General features: G+C 22.8%; 3 protein-coding genes across 3 annotated transcripts; 2 read left to right on the forward strand and 1 right to left on the reverse strand.

Moving 5' to 3' along the window:
• Positions 1 to 525: 525 nt before the first annotated feature.
• On the reverse strand, positions 526 to 5,793 carry PY17X_1403600 (sodium/hydrogen exchanger protein; the record flags this gene model as incomplete). Its single annotated transcript, XM_725791.1, has 2 exons — positions 526 to 681; positions 883 to 5,793. The coding sequence occupies 2 exons, from the start codon at positions 5,791 to 5,793 to the stop codon at positions 526 to 528; spliced, it is 5,067 nt and encodes a 1,688-aa protein (XP_730884.1).
• A 1,784-nt stretch (positions 5,794 to 7,577) lies between these two features.
• Positions 7,578 to 8,258, forward strand: PY17X_1403700 (conserved Plasmodium protein, unknown function; the record flags this gene model as incomplete). Its single annotated transcript, XM_022957400.1, has 2 exons — positions 7,578 to 7,829; positions 8,142 to 8,258. The coding sequence occupies 2 exons, from the start codon at positions 7,578 to 7,580 to the stop codon at positions 8,256 to 8,258; spliced, it is 369 nt and encodes a 122-aa protein (XP_022812799.1).
• Positions 8,259 to 9,220: 962 nt separating this feature from the next.
• Positions 9,221 to 12,745, forward strand: PY17X_1403800 (tetratricopeptide repeat protein, putative; the record flags this gene model as incomplete). Its single annotated transcript, XM_022957401.1, has 6 exons — positions 9,221 to 9,245; positions 9,361 to 9,467; positions 9,576 to 9,612; positions 9,736 to 9,801; positions 9,966 to 10,052; positions 10,164 to 12,745. The coding sequence occupies 6 exons, from the start codon at positions 9,221 to 9,223 to the stop codon at positions 12,743 to 12,745; spliced, it is 2,904 nt and encodes a 967-aa protein (XP_022812800.1).
• Between the last annotated feature and the right edge of the window lie 423 nt (positions 12,746 to 13,168).

The raw sequence follows: 13,168 nt of genomic DNA on the forward strand, positions 1-13,168 counted from the left end.
AATAAATTAAACATAAATTAATGAATATGAGCAAAATACAAAACATATAACACATATAAGTTTATTTTATAAGTTTCGATTTTTTCTTTCTATTTTTAATAAAAAAATATTAAAGTAGAAGAAAAGGATGTAATTATGCATATGTATACATTATGAATTCTTAAATAGGGGAAATGTATTTAATAAAAATTAATTTAAAATTCATTATGCAATACATATTAAATGTAAAAAAATGCAATGCTACACATTTGTGTGCATACTATTTTATAAAAAATCAATAACAATGATACAATTCATTCTTATCTTCATATAAGATATTTATGAAATACAATCTAAACTCACACAACCATTTATAATAAATATTAAGTGAGTAAAAACTGTATATATTTTTTGTTTATGTTTTTTATATATTAATACGGATTTTTTAAACATAAAATGCTAATATAGTAATTCGATCTAGTATAAATAAATAACAAATTATTTTGTTATGCTTTTGAAATATGTTCGCAAAGCATATCATCGGAATTACTTAACAAACAACTTAAATAAGTTCCTTTTAAAAATATAATGTAGATATGGCCTGTATCGATTTATCTTTACTTTTTGTTCATCAAAAATATAATTTAATTTCTCATTATCTTGCGTTAACAATAATCCATTGGCCACTTGCTCATTAACAATCTGAAAAAATGACGAAAAATTAAAAAATATATGAAAATAATATATTGTTTTATGTCTCTATAGTTACTAGACATAATATAGATCACCAAATAAGCAAGGTATATATAGAGTAACAAAACATAAGCATAGATGCATGGTATTGAAAAACTAAAAATCGAGATGATCATGCACAAATAGGGGAAATGAAAAACTATATGTTACCATTTTCTTCAAGTGCATAAGCATATCTGCTCCTATTTTTATAAGGCAATACTTAACCACGTCTTTATATTTATTAACAAGAAGAGGAATAAGACCTTTTGCAAGTTTTATGTTTCTGTAATAGCTTTTTAGTAAATTTTTCCCTAATAATAATTTCATGGTTATTCCTCCTTTATCTAATGTACATTGATGAACATCAACATATGCCAATATAATTTGTAAATCATTCATACAATATTCATAAATAAGAAATATATTTAATACTTTAGGTGAGCAGAAAAAACTATTTTTTTTATTAAATTTTAATTTTGATAATAATACAGTAAATTCGTATTCAAAACCATTTCTATGATCAAGGTATTTTGCTTTTTTTTTATTTTTATTATTGTTATTTTTATTAAAAGCATCTGCCCAGGCTCTTATTGGATTCATCTTGACTTTTTTTAAAGCGAAATCAGCAGATAAATCTAAGATTGAATTTAGTGTTAATAAACATTCACCAGATATAAATCCATTTACATACAATTTTTTGTACAATTCTTTACATGTATTAAATATCATAATATATAATTCTCCTTCCCTTTCTTTTCTAATGATTTGTTTTCTATAAGAATGAAATACACCATCTTTTAATTTACCATATTTATCTTTATTTTTTCGATAATTTTCATGGCTTCTTGATCTTCTTATTTGATCAAATTGTTTACTTTGAATTTTTATTTTTGGTCTCCTTAAAAATCGATAAAATGCACTATTATTTTTATGATATTTATCTTTAACATATTCAAAATTTATTGTTTGGTCTGTATCATATCTAAATATCATGAAATTATCATCGATATTATTATCTTCATTATTATTTATATAATCACAATTCTCCATATTTGGTTCATTTTCTTCAATATTTTTTTCATTTAAATCACTTTTTGCACCAGTATAATCATTTCGCTTTTTTCGAGGTTTACACATTAATAAATTAAATATACCACTATTTGTTGAACACCTACCTTTTTTATTACCATATTTATCACCTTTATTATCTACATCACTATTAAATATTGATATCCTTTTTTCATTCGTGTTCTTTGTAGAAATCTTAATTCCAAAAGGTTTTTTTTTATGATTCATTATATAACTATCTTTACGATAATTATTATTAAAAAATGACGATATTCTTTTACCATTAGTATCTAAGGTAAATAAGTTTTGATACGTTAAATATTCATCGTTTTGGTTTTCATTGTTCTTATTTTCTACTTTAGATTTATTTGTAATATTATCATCACATTTATCATCACAATCGTTTAATATGATATTATTAGTATCATTATAGTTATCCGATTCATCATCTACATTGTATTTTTCAATTTGATCTTTTTCAAGATTTTTTTTTTTTCTTGAGTTTATTTCTTTAAAATCAATTTTTCCTTCACCCTTCAAAGGATCCTTTTGAATTTTGATAACAAAATCATCATTCATTATTAATTCATTTTCACCTTTGTGTAAATTTCTTAAATTTATAGTATTATCACTATTTATATTTGGTAAAATGCCGAGGTCCTTAATATCAGCTAATATATTTTCTTTCTTCTTATTTATATCATCATTGTTTATATTTCCCTTTGAATAATCCGCTTGAGAATTTTTTCTTTCTTCGAGACAATTTGATTCGTTTTCATTTGTGTGTTCACTCTTACTATCGCTTCCCCTCTTATTGTTATCATTATTAATGATAAGAAAATTGTTTTTCTTTTTTTGTTTATCATTATTTTCAGGATTTTTTGAATCACTATCTTGTTTATTTATGTTGTATGTATTTTTTTTAACGAGGTAATTATCACTCAATGTTTTGGGCAAATCTGTAGCATGCTCAATTAATCTTAGGTTATATTTAGGATCAAAATTATCTTCTTTATTATCCTTATTGTCAACGATATTATCGATAACTGTAAAATGATCTCTATTATCGCGAATTCTTTTAAATTCTCTATAATTCATTTTATTTATTAATCGGTCATACGTTTTAATTGAAATTTTATCATAATTGAATACGTTTAAGTTTTTAATTTTTTTATATGCTTCAACGTTATCAGTAATTACTGAATCGATTTCTGAATTTTCATTTGAATTTGGATATATATTATTTCTCGATATAGAATTATTTTGCATGTTAAAATTATTGTCGTCTTCATCATTACTATTATAATTGTTTCGAATAACATTTATTCTCATTTCATTTTTATATATATTACTATAATTTTTCCTTCTTCTAGTCATAAAATCCCCTACTTTATTCTTCATACTTGAGCTTCTTCTTCCTTTCTTATTATCATTTCTACCATTATTAATCCAATCATTGTATCCAATCACGTTATGATATCCTTTACTATTAATGTCATTGCCATAATAACTTTTTATTCTATTTATTTCTCCTTTATTTGTATAACTATATTCATCACTATTATCATCATCTTCAATATATAAATAATTATTTTTCGTATTTTTTAACTCATTAAATTCGTTTTTCTTTTTATTATTTTTTTTTTGAGTTTTTTCATCTGAACTATTTTCCAAAATGTTTGTATCATCTCTTAAAATATTAGAGTCGTTATTAATATTATCATTTCCACGCATTTCCTTTTCTTTTAAATTACGACTAGTTTGCGCTTTATTATTTATATTAACCTCTGTTCCGTGATTTATTGTGCTAGGTGATGTTTTGTTAGGAGACTTGCTTGGTATATTCATATTATCTTTAGAAAATTGTTCGCTCAAATTATCTATTGCTGTTTGAGAATCAGTGTAACGCTCCCATGCCGAAATATCGCACGCACTGATATCTTGTAAACATGCATATATATCTGGTAAGCCCAAATCAAACTCTCCATATTTATTCATTTTTCTCCAATATAATTCAGGAACAATTTTATTTGAAAAATATAATATATTTGTATCATTAAAAAGCCAATAATTTTTCAAATTTTTTTTTCTAATAGAAAAGTTATAATCAATCATTTTTAAAACCTTTTCTAAATATACAATTCGAAATGGATTGGGGGGATAAATATTTAACATTTTATATAAACATTCAAATGTCAAACCTTGTATGGTTAATATTAATAATACACTTCCACTAATGTAATAGGCTAATTCTGTTGTTAATTTGTCATTTATTTTATTTTCAGCTTCTATACGTAAACCTAAAACTAAAACTATACCACCTCTTAAACCCCCCCATATTAATAATAATATTTCTTTCCAATTTATTGGATAACCAATTCTTGATAAAAATGGTGTAAATAATAATATCATTATTGCCCTAGCAACTAATAAAAATAAATATGTTAATATTATATATACTAAAAATTGTAAATTATCTCTAAATACATTTTCCATCATTCCAACAGTTATTATTCCTGATATAATAAAAATACTTGAATTACCCATAAGTGCTAATACCTCGACAATTTCTTTATGTTTTCTTTGTGCTATTTCATCTAAAGCTATATGCCCATATGCATTAATAAATAATCCATAACAAACTATAGATAATGGTCCAGATAAATTAAAGCAATATTCAGAAATAAAATAACATAAATAACACATTGTTATTGTAGCCAAACATTGATTATAATAATATTTCCTAAACATATTCATCCATATAAATGTTAATATTGCCATACCAATACCAAATACAGGACTTAAAAATAGTAACTTTACAAAAAGAATAATATATTGAGATGCGTTCGCCTTATATCCAATTGTTAAATAAAAAAAAAATTGAAATAATAATACGGAACTACCATCATTTATCAGCGATTCTACATGAAACATTGAACTTATTTTTGTAGGCGCATCAACTACTAATAAAATTGATAAGACTGCAACCGGATCTGTAGACGATAATATAGAAGCTAACAAAAAACTACTAGACAATGGAGATTGCTCTTGTTTATACATAAATGTGTAATAAAATAAAACACCTAATATGGCTACTTGTAATGCTACACCAACAACAGCTAGTGCTATACCCCCATATATAAAATTTTTAAAAGCATAATAATTAATATCTTGAGTAGCTTCGTATAATAATATAGGTAATAATATAAAATATAAAATTGACGCATCAATATTCCTTGCATTAATTATAGATTTATGTAAAGCGTTTTCTTCAAACATATTAAAATTTTTAGCTATTCCATATGTGCACATTCCGTACAAAAACCATATCACAGATACTGGAATACTTAACTTATTTATTTTTGATAAAAAAAATTGTATCATTGTAGCAGATATAAATATAAAGCAATAAAATAGTATACCTTCTGATATTGAATCGGATACTGTTGATAATCCATTTTGTCCTACTTCGAAATTATCAATTTCAGTATTACATATATCTTTTAATTCACTTACTTTTATCTTTTGTGGATATTTGCTTTCTTCTAAAATCCGATTCTTTTTTAACGTATCATACTTTATTGACTTTTTATTAACATACGTTGTTAAATCAATATCATATTCTGTGGGAAAATCTAAATACCATAATTCTTCATATGCTACTTTAAATTTATTAATAATTTTATCATAATAGCTTATACCCTTCTCTGTGCATTTGGTGCCTCCATTTTGATTTTTTTCTCCTATATGTAAATTTTGTTCTATGATATTATAATTTTCTCTTCCATAATAATTTTGTGGTTCGAAACAAATACTATTGTTTACCTTCCTTGATTGTATTACTACATCGTGGTTTTTTACTTCATTTGTACTTTCTCCATTTTTTAATAAAAAAAATAATAAAATTAATTTTAATAATATAAAATTTCTATATTTTTTGATATAACTAAAAAAATATTGACTTTTTTTTTTAGTTTTTTTGTTATATTTAATCAACTTTAAGTTGGGCATTTTCAATTCTCGAGTGATACTACTTTATATACATTTATATCTGGATTTTTGCGAATATACAAGTACAAATATATACATAATATATGTACTGTAAAAACTTAAATGAAATTATATAAATGGTATCCTAAAACCATATCAATAAACGAAAATATAGACACAATATAATAAAATAACGTAATTAAAAATAATATAAAAAATAATGAACAAAATATAAAAGTAATAAAATTAATGCAAAGGAAATTATGTCATATTAATTTTTGGGAACATCAAAAAATAAATTAATAGGATTTCTTTCTTTATAAAAGTATATTATACATACATATAAATTAATCTGTTCGTTTCCGAATACAGTTTTATTTAAAAATAAAATTCAATTATAATCATTATCAAAAAGTATTGATACCTTATAATTAAATCACAATTATTCCAATTTCAACTTTTTATTAATATACACATTTGTCGTTTCTAGACATTTACAGGGTATTAATTTCACCCCATACACACTTCGGAAGTTAATGTTTTTGAGTTTCTCTTATATTATTATAAATTAATATATACACATATATTACTTTTTATAATGTTCAAAAAAAATAATCATTAATAAAAACATAAAATATCACTATTAGATACATATCAATATATAAAATTATTAAAAATGCCAAATTAATATCAAAATTAACAATTAATCACTAAATTTTATGCAGATATAGAGGATGTGCCATTATATATATGCAAATTATGTACTATATACATAGATATATATATAATATTTTTAGCTAGTATTTATTAAAACAAATTAATTGCTTTAAATTAAACTAATTTTAAAAATGATAAAATATATTAAACATTATGTTTTAATGTTCACCATATGTAATAACTACGTAGCAACGATATCAGTTTGCATACAATGAAAAAATTTAACTTGTACTAAATTCAAAATGTCGTATGTAATATTAAAGAATATATATATATATATATTTTGCAAAAAAAATCATAATATTCGCATACATAATAATATTAAATAAAAATAATTACAAAAAATATTATTTAGTTATACTTACAAATAACATTTGCGTACAACATATTTTAACCATAATGTAATTTAAAAACTTGTGCAACAATAGTAACATGCAATAATCTTTAATGCATATTAGTTTTATTCAATTAAATACTGAAGTTAACATATGAATATGCACATACTAATTATGTGCTGATAATAATAAAAAAGCGAAAGTATTTATATATGGATACAAAATGAAATAAACATATTAAAAAGAAAAAAATATAAAATAATCTAATTTTCCACTATAATTAATTATACGAAAATAATCAACCATAATATGTATAGCATATACAAATTATGTCGTAATGTTCCAAATGTACAAATCTTTATAGCTATATAATAATATATAATTCATAAGCTTTTAAAAATACATGCATGTTATATCTAATTATAGCACATTTTTTATAATAAAAATAAAAAATATATATATTTCTTTAAAACCTAAATAATTTATACAATACCACTAAATACCATTATTTTATATACATCCTTATTTTACATTTAACGAATATATATTTTTTCGTTTTTCTTATTTTACAAATCGGAGGGCAGAAAGGAACTATCTGGAGTTGTACATAAAGCAAGTTGAAGTGTGTTCTTAAATTTGATTACCTTCGAATACGATAACAATTTACCATATACAATATTTCTTTAATTTTCTATGGCAAATATTCAAGAGTTCATCATATAATAAAATGAAAATTATATAAATATATAAACCATGTCAAACGATAAGCATAGTAACAATTTTTTTAGTGAATTCAACATATATAATAAGAAAAATACAAAAAAAGTTATATACAGATATTTTCAGAATAGAACACAAAAGCAAACCAAGTATATAACATTATCATTACTTGCGCTTAGTGGTGTTTTTCTATATGTAACCACCAAAGCATATGATAGGAACATATTTTACCTAAACAATGAAGTTTACAATAAACTGAACAAAAATTATGATATATCATCACCGGTAAAATTAAAAAATAAAAGAATAAAATGTTATAATTTTATTATATCATTAATAATATACCTAATCAAATACCAAAATTGCAAATTATGTTAATTATTAATATATAGAATCACATTGATCTATATATAGAGATATCGATTTGCATGCTTAATTAAAAAAACTATTAGGCAAATAATTCTCTCTGATTAGTGTGTATTAGGGATATTAAATATTTTAAATTAATACATATTAATTATTGCATTTAGTTATCGTCTACACTATTCCTATTTAAATATTTCTTTCTATATAATATCTTCGTTATGTTTTTTTTAGTTTGAAGCTCAAAACAGAGCTTTCGGTCACATTTTTGTAAAGGCTAAAAGAAAAGATTTAGAGCTCGATTCGAAGCCTCTGGTATCACAAATCATTAAAATTAATGATAAAGGATAATAAATTCATAATTATAAAATAGTATCACAATATTGAAAATTAATTTGGGTATGTTTTAATTGCCCTCACCTATATTTTATATACCATTGAATAATTTTTAGTAAAAATATTTGCAAAATCAGAAAATGATATACATTATCTTACGTGAAAAAAGTTAAATTAAATTTATTACAAATATAGAAAGTACACAATATTTCTATATTTGTTCATTAGCTCCAAATTGTTTAAAACCCAGGAGATTTTTTATATTTAAATTAATCATCTTACATGTGTATATATATGTAACCTATTGTGGAAATTCCCCATAATAATAAATAAAATATTTATCATGTGGGAAATAATATACTTATTACTTAATGTTGTTTTATTTCATGTAAATTCGCAAATTAAGGTATTATTTTTTATAATTTTTCATAAAAACGAAAACTTATTTTTTATATTAAATTATTTTTTTTAATATATATTTTTTTATTTTTTTAGTGTTTATATTTCAAATATCTTACTATAGTTTTACATGTACTTTCTTAATTTATTTTTTAAACTTTAATTGTAACTTAAATTTTTTTTTGAAGCTTATCAAAAGTATATCGTATTCTTAAAAGTCTTATTCTCATATTTAGTCATTTGTTTGTGCTTTATGAGTACTCATATTATAGGCTATTTTTTATTGCATTTTATTTGCTAGAATATACATACCACCCTTTTACATTATGCATTTTTTGTGCTAAAAACCACAAGCATTTCGGTAAACGGTTTTTAATTACATTACAAATTTATTTTTTTTCTCTTTTCACACCTACTATATATATTTATATATTTTTAATTATTTTAAAAAAAAACCTAAATGGGTTTTTAACAGCTAATTGTGAACATAGGTTTTGATTAAAGATGTCTATATATTTATCCAAATAATACTCTTTTGATTACTGTTAAACTTGAATAAACACATTCGTGAGGGAAAAATGATAACGGACTCGGAAGCACCAAGTAAATAATCAATATAAAACTTTTCATATAAATATTTGTATAATATTCAATTCATGTATATATGATATATATTTCCATTCATGACATTTAATTCTCCAATTCTTTGTTTTTTAAGCCTATAACTTTAATAGTGATGATGAAGCCCCATGTGAATATTTAAATGATGTTTACGCTATAAGTGAAGACACATTTTCGATAAAAATCATAAAACAAATTGGATATGTAAACTTTTAATTATTATTATATTTATTGATCGATTTATTCCATTCATGTTGGTATTTATTTTATCTTTTCTTTTCATCACCTTTTTATTTATGTTATTTTTTTAAGGGCTATTATAATCCCACAAATGGCCATAAAGTAAAATGTAAAAAAAAAATATTAAAAAAATAATAATCATGTTTCCATTCGCAAAAATAAGTGGAATTTTTTCAAAATCGTGAAACATATACCTATAAATTTATTTATCTATTTTCCTTCGTTTTTGAAGTGATATACTATGAACTTGGCTTTGAAGATGGAATAACAGCGGCTGATGTCTATTTAGGAAAAAATGGTTCTACAAAATGACCTTTTTCATTTTGTCTCTATTCCCCTGTTTTTTTCTCTTTATTTTATTGTATTTGCATACTTTAATTATGTTAAAGTTGAATAATAATATATGTGCATATATTTCTAATGTTTAAATATTCATGGGTGCTTAATTTTATTTGTTTATAGATCAAATACCCTATGTGTGTGAAATTGCATTGAAATGCATGAAACCTAACGAAGTTTGTATTGTTCAAGCTCCGAAAATATTCAAAAGTAATCAACTATAAGTTTGTTCCATAAAAATGCATATTCACAGACATATATATTTATTACTTCCCCATTTTTTACATTCGTGTACACCACTTTGCATACACCTCTTTACAGAGATATTTCGAAATTCCGAAAAAATAGCTAAATATGATAAAAAGGAAACCTTTAGGGTAGCTTTTAAAAAAGGGTTGCAATTTAAAAAGAAATGTGTCGAGAAATATTCCGCCATCCCAGCGGTTAAACAACTTAAAAGAATCAAAATAAGCTCAAATGATGTAAAATTACTATTAAGAAAACATAAAAAATATAGTAACGATAATAATGAAAATAAAAATACCGTTAAAATTTGTAATGATCTCACCCATGAATCCACCAATCATATTGCAAATACTAATCCAGAAAATAGCCCCAATGAAAATACACAATATTTAAAATTAGACGATATAAACGATTTAAAATATAAGTTTTTAAATGAAGACGATGTCTGTACATTTGTTATTTATTTAAAAGAGTTTTGCAGAGTTGATACGCTAAATGATGATAAAACAATAACAAAGGAAGTTATAAAAGAGGGTGAAGGGGTTATTTCCCCTAAAAAAAATGATTATATTGATTTTTTTATACAAGAAAACTCAAATAAAGAATATGTACATATGATCTTTGATATGAATAATTTAAGATATAGAGGTTTATTTAAAGCTTTGCAAAATATGAAAAGAGGAGAAATATCGAAAATAACCCTTAAAGGCTTAGAATGTTTTCATATACATTGTTCAAAGGAAAATATTTATACAAATAAAGGATCTGGAACGAAGAAAATGGATCCATATAATGTTCATAAAGCTCCAGTAAAGAATGTAGATCGTTCAACTTGCAGAAATAACCATGAGAATAATAGTACTTGTGATGGAAATTGGGATAATACTAATAATATAGAAACAAGTGAAAATAATATAAGCATAAATACTGAAGGGAATACATCGAAAGAATCTTCAAATAATTGGGATAATATAAATGATGAAATTACAAAAACTAAGAAAGAGCTAATCATAGAACTAGTACATTTTAAAAGGTCAAAAACTGTAAATATAAAGTCAATAATAAATATGAATCGCACAGAAAAGTTATTTTTTTATTTATATGAAGACAATCGAAAATACTATAATAAACCTATTATCGATGTCAATTGTGAATTAATTATTCATATGACCATTTCTAAAAACATTAATAAAGATAAAAGGGATAAGTTATTTTTGCCAATAAAATTTTATAGTAGTAATAATAGTTATATAAAAAAGTCCAAAGCATATTTTCTTTTTTCTTATGGATCTTGCTTTACTTCACCTATTTGGTTTTATGAATCTTTCAAAGGAATGAAAGAGGGAGATGAACTAATTATACCTTTATCAAAAAATAAAAATATTTGTTCGGAAGACTATTTTATTTATCATCTTTTATATGATGATATATTCCTAAAGGATCAAAACTCAATCAAAATTCAAAAATCCACTTCTGCTTGTGTAACGAAAGAAATTAAAAATAAAAGAAACAATGAAAGCAATGATGGATTTGTAAAAGAAAGAAAATCCATTCTATCATCTCCAACTCAGATTGAGGACACTAACACATCATCGAAAAAAAAAAAACACATAGAAAGTTCGCCAAAAAAAAACACTAACTTAAGAAATGAAACAATTAATCATGAGAAAAAATTCTTAAAATGGCTAATTTCCAACAGAAATTTAGGAAAAGGGTTTTTTCTAATTAACGGATTAAAGAAACGAAAAGTTAACAGTTTTTGTAAATCTTTTTTTTCTTTGCAAAATCATTTTATTGAAGAATTTAACTATACTGAAGGCATAAACAGACTCCTTTTTTATTTGCGTTCTTTTAAAAAGGTTAAGAGAAATATATTATCTAAAAAAATTGTTAATATTCAAAAAAAAAAAAAAATTAAGCCCATTCAAATTATAAATACAATAAACGAACATCACTGTGATACATACAATTCGTCTGAACAAATAAGGCAAAATATTAAGGATGAAAAAAGAAAAACTAAATTTTCTTTTATTATGAATTCATTAAAGAATGTGTACTTTGATAAAAACTTTTATGAAAAAGACGCAATTTTAAAAATAAAGATAGTTAAAATTCTTTGCAAAAAAAAAGATTCGTGGAATATGAATATTAAAGAACAAGTGGAAAATTTAAAAATATATAATAGAATAGGAAATGATTTTATGAAAATTAATTTATATTATGCTGCTTCGATATATTATAAAAAAGGGTTTGATATATTCCGTTTTTCTAAAATATACAATTTAATATTTGAAGAAAAAAAAATAGATATTTTATATTCACAACAGGATGAACAAATTCAGGAATTTACAATGTATATGGAAAAAATATTAACTAACTTGTCTAATTGTTTATACAAACTTAATGATTATAATGAATCTATTAATTTTGCAGATAAAGCACTTATAATAAACCCACAAAATGTAAAAACCATTTATTGGAAAAATATGTCTTATTTACAGATGAATAAATATAATGAAATATTACAGAATTTAAATAATTCATTTTGCTTAAATAACACTTCTTTGTTAAAATTGTATAATACCGCTAGAATGATCAAAAAGACGCATGACACCAAATTTAATTCTCTCTTTTATGGAATGTATGATCAGAAATAAGTCAAAATATTAGCAATTATTATTATTCTAAGAATCATTCAATTTTTTTTTTGTTTGTTATTATATCACAACATGTATAAATAAATATGCATATATAACATCATTTTATTTTCCTGAAAAACTCTTGCATACCATTTGTATCTTTAGAGTATTATTTATTTTTCCTTTATCAATTTCATATAAAATAATAATGTTTTTTTTTGTTAATATTTTATTATATATTATTATATATTATTATTATTAAAAATAATAGTTATAATATTCTGTTTCAAAATTGAACCACTTAAAAATATACTACACAAAAAAATTATATGAATTTACATGATTGATTTATGCAAATATTACTTTAACAAAAAAATAAATACAAAACTCCTAAGTTATTTAGATAAGTGCTTTAGTGGGTATTCACCAAGCTCAGAAAAA

This window comes from Plasmodium yoelii (genome assembly GCF_900002385.2).
Source record: "Plasmodium yoelii strain 17X genome assembly, chromosome: 14".
Lineage (NCBI taxonomy): Eukaryota > Apicomplexa > Aconoidasida > Haemosporida > Plasmodiidae > Plasmodium > Plasmodium yoelii.